The 9,478-nt window shown below is 39.1% G+C and overlaps 1 protein-coding gene and 1 non-coding gene across 2 annotated transcripts; both read right to left on the reverse strand.

Moving 5' to 3' along the window:
• Nucleotides 1–4,238: 4,238 nt before the first annotated feature.
• On the reverse strand, nucleotides 4,239–7,348 carry LOC101560499 (gametocyte-specific factor 1-like). Its single transcript, XM_012516141.1, has 5 exons — nucleotides 7,256–7,348; nucleotides 6,933–7,053; nucleotides 6,682–6,783; nucleotides 5,346–5,412; nucleotides 4,239–4,302 (listed from the first exon to the last, which is right to left on the reverse strand). Exons 1-5 carry the CDS (start codon nucleotides 7,346–7,348, stop codon nucleotides 4,239–4,241), a joined length of 447 nt encoding a protein of 148 aa, XP_012371595.1.
• LOC111818516 lies at nucleotides 4,763–4,869 on the reverse strand. Its single transcript, XR_002822490.1, has one exon. It is a non-coding gene; the product is annotated as a U6 spliceosomal RNA (small nuclear RNA).
• Nucleotides 7,349–9,478: the final 2,130 nt, after the last annotated feature.

Below are 9,478 nucleotides of genomic sequence, written 5' to 3' on the forward strand. Positions count from 1 at the left end.
TATCTATCCTAACCACTTTGAATACACAGATACAAAATGGACATACATCTGTATACCCTTTTTTTGTTAAGTTCCGTTATTTGAGTATTATAGGTGTGTTAACTCAGCAAAATATTCTAAAAGAGTCCAGTAGCCCATAGGAGTATTGGATCTTCCGCTTCACTGGCAATGTCAGAAATTGTTGACCTGAGTCCCCTACAGCTCAGCATAACAACATGGCTTTACTTCTTATATTTCATTTTTATACTTTTCTGCTGGATGGTTAAGACCAAGGTAAAGCAGGACCTATGCAACAAGAGTTGTAGCTTTTGGGTCTGAGAAGGTCAGTGAAATGCCCTCAGGATTTATCCTGAGATCCTGTACCTCAGATTGTAGAACCTTTGTCAGTGTCAGCCATGTGGATGAGTCACGGCCGTTGCTTGGCCAATGTGCTCGCTGTAAAAGCCTGAGAGAATGTTTTCTCTCCATGTGACTCTCCTTAGGCACACTCTACATCATCGATCACTTTCCTCTTTGGCCCCATAATCTCCTTGATCAGAAAATTTGGGACACTGCCGAGATACATGACATTACAGTACAAGTTCTCATATGTCCTGAGTCTTAATTGACCTTAGAAGGCTAGGGCCCAAATGTTGGCTTTCCTTGTGGCCCTCCTTTTTCTCTAATTTTGGTCTGCAAACTTAGGTTGTTAACCATCCAGAAGACAAGCTTATTGTTATTACCATACAACTTAGGCTGTTAAGCCTGTCTGTCTGCATATCAAACATCTTAGGCATAATATGGAACAGGTATTTTTCCTCAAGTATTGATATGTTGAACTTTAAGTCCCTACAGAATATGATAAAAAACATTTAAAAATAAGAATATATTTTTAAAATAGTCATAAAGAATTATATACTTATGTTTACACATAAGTCCAAAAATCTCACCATATACAACCTTGAAGCAGGACAGTCCCACAATATTCCTTCTCCTGTCTCTTGCTTTCATTCACCACCCCTTCTTCTTGAACATCCACCTACCCGAGAGACATCATAGCAGTAACTGGCTTGTCTTGACAAACAGCCCATATTCAGAAGACCAGAATGACAGGCAATTGTTAGCGTTGTTGTTTCATTATGGACCACACCATTATAGTATTTTTTTTTAATTGATGTGAGATTGACAAATTATGTGTATTTAACTTTTACAACATGTTGTTTGGCTATAAGTAAGCCTTGGGTAATAATTCCCACAATGAAGTTAATTAGCAAAACTGGTATATAGTTTTTGTATGTAGTAAAAATACTCAAGATTTAGCAAATTTTAGGTATACAGCACATTGTTTTTTTTTTTTATTGAGATAGGGCCTCTCCTATGTACTTCAAGTTGGACATGAACTCATTATGTAGCCCAGGCTGGCCTCAAATTTGAAGTGATCTTCCTGCTTCAGCTTTCTAAGTGCAGCAATGACAGGCATGTGACACCATGCCTGGCTTACAGATACATTACTAACTATAGTTTCCATGATGTGTATTAGTTCTCTACAATTTATTGATAACTTAGCTGTGTACTTAGTGGCTTTGACCAACATCTCCCCATTTCTTCCATGCTGCTTTAGTTCTTAAATAGTGTTGCAAATATAGTAGATATTTGATTATTTGACTTGAGAACTCAGGTATATATTTTTAAGTGCTGTAAAAAACATTCATCTATTTTGTAAAAGAGTATGTGGGAAGAAAAGACTGAAATATCTGAGGTTTTTTCTTGTCTTAAACCACAGCCTCTTGGAATGCCTGAACTAAAATACTCAGAAAGTTTGGACCAACGTTGGATAAAGAGGTGGAACCAATGAGACATGTTTTGGTACATGTTTAGGACATAGCAGAGTTTTCCTCCTGCAGTTTATACTGTGAATGGAAGAGCTGAAACTTTAAAACTTGATTTTAGGTAAGAAACTTTATAGGTGGAAAGGCCTATTGCTATTTCTTGAAAATAACTTGCCTTAATAGGACTTTCTGGAGAAGAAAAACTGATTACTAAGATTTTTGAAAGGTTGATTTATTCTGAAAGAAATATTTAGCCCAGGTTATTGAATCTCATTTTCCCTAAGCATGGTCTGCAAGTATAGATTCTCTATATTTGGCAAACTTAACTGTGGGCACAGAACTAGCACACAGTTAAGATCATGTCTATCCAAAAGCATCTTATAGCATTATGTCTCCTCTGGAGACATAAACAACTTGTTAGTGAGTGTGATAAAGTATGCCTGTCATTCCAGCACTCTGGGAAGCTGAGGCTCCAAGACTGCAATTTAGTGGCCTAGAGAGACTCTACCTTAAAAATAAAAGTGGTGAGGGGATTGTAGGATGTAGCTCAGTGTGAAGGTCCTCAGCTCAATCCCACATATTACTAAACAAGACAAAACAAGCAAAAAAACCCAGAGTGATCATATTAAGATGGGAGTACATTGCCTTTAGGGAGTTAGGAAGGTTGGGCTGGGGAGATAGCTCAGTGGTACACACATTGCCTGGCAAGTGCAATGTCCCGAGCTCAATCCCTGGTATAAAAGGAATATATAGTTTGGGCTGGAGAGATAGCTCAGCAGTGTAAGTGCCTGTCTGGCAAATGCAATGACCTGGGTTCAATCCCCAGTACTGCATGCAGTGCTGGCCCCAGATTGGGGTGCACCATGATGGCCACCAATACTGGGCATGGTGGCGCATGCATGCCTGTACTCCCAGTGGTAGGGAGGCCGAGACAGGAGGATCACTATGAGTCTGAGCTGTATAGTATGACCCTGTACCAAATAAAGAATAAGAAAAGAGTTAAGTGGATTTGTAGCCATATTTCAAAGTCAGTGTGTCATAAAAACTATATCTTTAAACAATAGATCTGTAGAGAAAGCTAACTGATGAAGGTTGGTCTGATGGTCATATAGTAAATGACTTGGAGAAAAAAAAATTGAGAAATGAAGAACCTAATTGTGGGACAGTATTACCACCCATATACGATTTCCACTACTAATAAAGGAAATAGGCTAATAAGTTCTCAGCCTTCTGGTTGACAAATGAGTATAAAAATAAGAAAGATGGGCATGGTGGCACCATGAATCAGGAGGATCCACGAAGTGGAGGCCAGCCTGGGCTATATTAAGAGACCCTGTCTCAAAAAACTCCCCACAAAACAAAAATGAATGAAGAACCAAATGGAGCTTGTGATAGGAAAAATAATCTTTATTTAAGCAAATTAAAACATGTTAAGATGCCAATGCAAGAGTTGCTACTAAAACTTGACAGTTAAGATTTTTCTTTCACTGTGCTGGGCATTGAACCCAGGGCCTCATGCATACAAGGCAAGCACTATGCAACTGAATTACATTACATTTCTTGCATCCCACACCCCATACACCACCCCCTACCCCCAGTTAAGATTTCCCTAAAGCTTAAAATAGACTGAAAAATAAATCTTCGGTCTACTGGCTTTTGAATCCACACTTACTCAGTTTTTCTGACCTGTAGGGAGAAAAAAGATTGAAGTAGTGTCATTTTGATATGAATGCTTATATGAAACACCAAAGTCTCATGGCATGTTCAGGGCATTTAATTTTTATATTTTTGAGACAGGGTCTCACTATGCAGTTCAAGCTGGGCTTGTGTAGCCCCCACGCTGGTCTCAAACTCTCAGAAATCCTGTCTCAACTTCCCAAGTGCTGGCAATACAGGGGTGTGCCACCATACCCAGTTCATCACATCATTTTAAGTACAGCCCTAGATAGCCTTTCTTCCCAAATTTGATTTCAGAGTGTCAGGACTTTCTCCTGCAATTATTGTGAATGGAGGAGGGACTCAAAATAATGTTTAATTTTCTTTTCTTTGGCCCACTCAGAATGCCTTCAGGGCAGGTTTGGTTTGGCTTGAGAATGAGGGGATCGAACTACAGCATCCAGAGCCTGACTGCTTTGTTTCAGTAGGCACTTAAACACCTGAGATAATGGGCAGGCCCCCCACTACCCCGTTTAATTTCCTTAAGAAAATTTTGTCCATATTAGTTTTTTTTTTCCTTCTTGCAGTAGTGGGGGTTAAAGCCATGGTCTTCACACTGACCTATATCCCCAGGTCTTGCTAAGTCACTAGGTTGCCCAAGCTGGGCTCAGATTTGCTTGAATCTCTTGCCTCAGCCTCTCATAGTGTGGAGATTACAGGTGTGTACCACAATGCCCAGCTATGCTAGTTTTACAAAGTTATTTTCTCTTTTTCCTACCTTTTATTGTTGTTAGGATTGTTATTAACCATCACTTCTCCTCTTAGTTCTCTTGAGTCACTGTAGGAAAGGATCATAAGGGAAAAATTAGTTGAAAACCAGAAATAGAGAATGTCTAGATAACCAGTTACAAGAGCCTAAGTTATTTTATCAAACATACTTGATATTACTAAGGGTCAGAAAAGCAATCTTTCCCCTGCAATTTCTGTTTTGTACAGTGCTGTTATGCCATCTCCTTGCGTATGTGGTGGGTAATTCTATTAATGTCTCTTAGAACTGTTGCAAGTTCCTTTCAGGCTTGTTCAGTTGGAGATCCCAGCTTGGTTCTTTCTCTTTCTTTCTTTCTTTCTTTTTTTTGTTTTTCAAATTGGTAGGGCAGTTTCAATAATTAACACATTGCATACTGTCTTCCTAGTGGTTATTTGCTGTACAAGATGCAGACATGATATCCTAACACCATTAGAACAAATCACTCTATTCATTAAGAGAATGTAACTATATATCTATCCTAACCACTTTGAAAAATATGGAACGCTTCACGAATTTGCATGTCATCCTTGTGCATGGGCCATGCTAATCTTCTCTGTATTGTTCCAATTTTAGTATATGTGCTGCCGAAGCAAACACTCTCTTTCATATACTAAAGAATTAGTCTTTTTTTCTTTGAAAATCTTACACAGAATCAGGAACATTATGCTTACAAGCTTTCTTTCTTTCTTTTTTTTTTTTTTAAATTTATTTATTTATCCATCTATCCATTTATGTGTGTGTGGCCAGCTCAGCCCACCAGGGGGCGGGGCTGGCTGGCATGTGGTGCTGGGGGATGGAACCGCGGTCCCTGTGCTTCAGCCAAGCTTGTTCCAAGTAGGTGCTTTAGACCACTGAGCCATCTCACCACCCCGCTTACAAGCTTTCTATGGAAATAGAGTCCAAGTGGCACTGTGAAGAAATGGGAGGCACTTGGAGGGTGCCTCCACAGACCTTCAGTAGTTGACGCTTTGGCGTCTGCCACACCAATGACCTAATTCCCACCTCACTTTTAGAGCCCAGCTTTTAAAGTATTCTGTTCTTTAATCTGAAAATGGAAGTATAATGTGTCTTACCTTTCACAAACCAGGATTCTTGGAGTAAAAGTCTTAAGAACGAATGGAGAAGAGTAATTCATGTTATCTAGAAAGAAGGTGACACAAGCACTAAGTGTTTTTATGACATTCCAGAGAAGACTACCCGGTAGCATATGTTTGAGCCTTCCTTCTGGGTTGTCACTGGGAAGTGGCTCTTCTTCCAGGGACAACTTCCTCACTTCTCTTGTGTTTAGGCATGACAAAGTAGCTAGTTTTGAGAATGGAAAAGGAATTAAAGTATTCTGGGCTGAGAAGCCTTCTTCATTCTTTTTATGGCAGCTTTGAAAGCTAAGTGTGGAAAGTAACAGCAAGATCCAAAGACCATTTGTGCTGGATTCCTTATCACTTATGACCTGTACCGGGATTTACACAAGAAAATGTCTGTTGTGTTAAGCCATCATATCGCCAGGCGTGGTAACACTCTCCTGTAATCTGGGCACTCAGGAGGCTGAGGCTGGAGGAGCACTGGGAGGCCAGCCTGGGCTACGTAGTGAGTTCAAGGCTAGCCTGAGCTACATAGTGAGACCTTGTCTTAAAAAAAGGCCACTATATTAACATGGTTTGAAGGTTATAGGTTATAGGAGCTTATGTTGCTCTAACACATTTATCTTTGCTTTGTGGTGTTAGAGGTTGAATTTAGGGCTTCATTCATGCATGCAAGGCAAGTGCTCGGAGCTATACTCTAGCCTCTATTTAATATTAAAACTGACTTTGAGGCAGACTTTTATAGGTGTAAATGTGTTAGAAAAGTAATATTACTTAAAGCCAGAGTGGATCACTGAACCTAGATGTGACTGAAAGCCAGCGAAGTCTCCATTATAACATGCTGCATCATAGAGACAGGCTATTAATTGACTTAAGTGAAATGCCACATTTTCAAGTTGCAGATGTGGGTCATCAGAATCATTTTCTCTCCTAGTATTGGGACTTAAACCCAGAACCTTTGTAGCCAGCTAGTTCTCCCAGATTTTTCATTTTCTATTTTGAGATGGCTTCTTGCCAAGTTGCCCAGGCTGGACTTGAGCTTATGATTCTGAGCATATTGGAATCACAGGTATGTGACTCCATGCTCAGCTCAAGATCAGAATCTTTTACCTGTTATAAGTGAATTCAGGTTTTAGCTAGGCACCTTTGTGCTGAGCCGACACTCTGGAGTCTGGTGAAATTCTTTGATTTACTAATTGGATTGTTTAGTGAACCATTTTGTGGGAAAATTATCAGGATTTGATTTTCCAGAGCTGTGTTTGTTAGCTATAAAGGGCATAGAAAACAGGCCGTCATTCATGATTATGTGCATCATCTCACCCTTGCTTACCTGTATTCCAGACAATTGGGTCAGGAATCTGACTGGCAGCACTTGAAAGCTTATCATTTAATTCCAAAGTTGTAGAAATAAACTTGGGAAGAGTAACTGGCTCTGAAATAAAAGTAAGCCAGTGCTTAGAAGAGTAGAAGTTTCCTTTTGTACATGACTCTTCTGTTGAGACTTCCATAGTTATGAGATATGGTAGCGTAGGGAATACTAGAACTTAATTCTGCCTACCCACCACCAAATGAAAAGCTTACCGTCATCGATAGTAGTTCTGTAGACACAATTAGCCTCATGTTCTTTGAGTCTTTTGATTGGAACCACGTGACAAGCATTGTATTTGCAGCTAGCCATCTTTTTAGCTATGTTTGGATTTTTCTAGAAAGAAAAAGTTCTTTTTAGATTTTGCTTGTATTCCACCCTCAACTCATTTCTGGAAATACTTGAAGAAATATAATATTTTAATGTTAAGAATTTCCAGGTGTTACATATAATCAGAAGCTTTGTTTTTAACTTTAACTCTGTTTTGAGCTTATTTTTTCTCCTCTAGGGATTTGTAGTTCTTATCAGAAAAACTAACCTTTTTGCATGACACCAGGTGGTACTGTAATCTGCTAGCTGGCATCCTGTGTGTTGGGACATACGGACATATTTTTAAGACTTCTCGCTCCATGAGACCTAAACAGCAAGAACCATAGGTTGGCAAAGAAAAGACTGACACTGAGATTAGGTAGTCTTGACATAGGCCTATTTTCTATTTTTGAAAGAAAAGTAGAATGAAAGGTATGAGATGTCTCAAGTTCTACCTAGGAAAGCTTTGAATTACTAAGGCAATAGCCTAGCTAGTTAGACAATAGAGGAAATTTACTTCTTCCATACTTTGAAAGCCCAAAATTTAATAATTTTAAAATATTTGTATATATTTTAAGTATTATTTGAAACAGAATGTGTGGCTCTTAAAGTATTAAACAGGGAGGAATCTTTAGAAAATTCAGACCTGGGATAGAAAGCAGTCCTTAACACTATAATCTTGAGTGCTGGAGAAAGCAAGTCCCTTTATACTTCTCAGCATCGGTCCCTTTCCTCCCTTCTCCAGTTTTCTTAAATTAAGCTCTTTGGCAGAGAAAGACACTCATTATCAAATAGGTCAACATAGGTACCTTTGAGGAGAATGAACAGTACAATGTTCAAGTTCAGGCTACTTTATAGTTCCTTGAGAATATGAGCCTGAAATCTCTAATGTTGTACATATTAATATATGGAGACTCATAGAAGTGAACTAAAAATACAACATCGCAAATCTGCTACATTTTTACTGCCAATAGGAGGCCTACTTTTTCCTATGACTAGCTTCTTTAGCAGTCCTAGCAGACATCAATTTCAAGGACTTCCAAGTTTCTAGGCAACAACTACAGCTGAGATTTCCACAAAGCCCTGATGTATAGTTTGATGGAGTGGGGGAGAAGAGATCAAGGCAGACTGGCATAAGTAGTCAGGATGGAAAAGTTCCCTAGAATATCCCATTTCAATTCTACTTTGTATCATGCCTAGGGCATAGACAAAGGGCACAGAGCTAGACTGTTAAATGTTAGGTTTTCCTGAGGGCATTTTGGTAATTAAATCCAGGGCTTAGGCTCAGATAGATTTTAGGAACACAAGCCAGGATAGTTCTTTAAAACTTTCAGTGCATATGAATGATTATATTAGAACCATGAACACATTATACAATGAAGTGGCCTTTTTAAATTTTTTTTTTTCAGGGACCGGGAATCAAACTCAGGACCCTGAGCTTGCCAGGCAAGCACTTATTCTACTGAGCTATCTCCCTGGCCCCGAAGTGGCCTTTTTTAAAAATAAAATAAAGACCTTGATATAATCCAATATTGTATACAGTTATTCTTGGGTTCTCAAAGATAATGAAAAAGATTCTATAATATTCAAACAACTTTCAGACAATCCTAAATCCTTATTTTAGCCAATAGCCTAGCAAAGTATGAGTTTTGATCAGAGTAACAAGGCAAGTCTTAAAGGCTGTTTCAGAAAAGGCAGTGACAATTCATGACACTGGATTGTTCACCTATTATGAAGATGATTATTATTTTGAGATGGGGTCTTGCTAAATTTCGCAGGCTGGCCTTAAATTTACAAACTTTATCAGCCTCTGGGGTAGCTGAGATTCCAGGTGCACACTATCACACCCAGATTCACCTAATTATTGATAGATGAATGTCCCATATAAGGAGGCTAAGACTATGATGAAGGCCATGTGCTTTAACATGGGTCAGTTCTGACAAGTGTTCCAAACTTGATGTCACCTTGACACTTAAACTGAACCTAAAGCATCCTGAGACCTACCTATTCTCAAAGGAGTATCTCAGTATTCCTGAGGGAAGGGTCACTGGAAGAGGAATATGATCCTTCTAGAGGCACACAAGGGAAACAGACGATGTATCTGAAGTGAGAGAAAGCATAGTACCTTTCAGGCAATGATGGGAATCAACACGCTGTTCAAGCTTTCCATTCAATTCCTTTCCTCCCACCATAGCTTCTGTAGTTTCTCAGAGATTTGGGAGATTTTAATGTCACAGTGAAGTTTTAGAAAAATGATTCTCAGTCTTGTTGTACATATGAATCACTGAGTAGCTTTAAAGTGACAGATGCTTTGGTGTCACTCTAGAATGACTGTATCAGAATCTCAAGCATGTAGTCAAGCTGAGTGTGGCTTTAAGAAGACTCCACAGGGGATTCTGGTTTGCAGTTGGGTTACTAGGTTTTGCTCTAGGGTAATTAGATCTTTAGGAGG

This window comes from Octodon degus, unplaced genomic scaffold (genome assembly GCF_000260255.1).
Source record: "Octodon degus isolate 3935 unplaced genomic scaffold, OctDeg1.0 scaffold00093, whole genome shotgun sequence".
Classification (NCBI taxonomy): Eukaryota; Metazoa; Chordata; class Mammalia; order Rodentia; family Octodontidae; genus Octodon; species Octodon degus.

Bases quoted from the DNA above. Each gene is read 5' to 3' on its own strand.
- LOC101560499 (XM_012516141.1), bottom strand. From the start codon at position 7,348: ATGGAGCGAGAAGTCTTAAAAATATGTCCGTATGTCCCAACACACAGG. The intron at 7,054-7,255 runs GTTAGTTTTTCT...TTTTCTTTCTAG, and splicing joins ACCTGGTGTCATGCAAAAAG to AAAAATCCAAACATAGCTAA. The intron at 5,413-6,681 runs GTAAGCAAGGGT...CCTTCTTTCTAG, and splicing joins CCCAATTGTCTGGAATACAG to ATAACATGAATTACTCTTCT.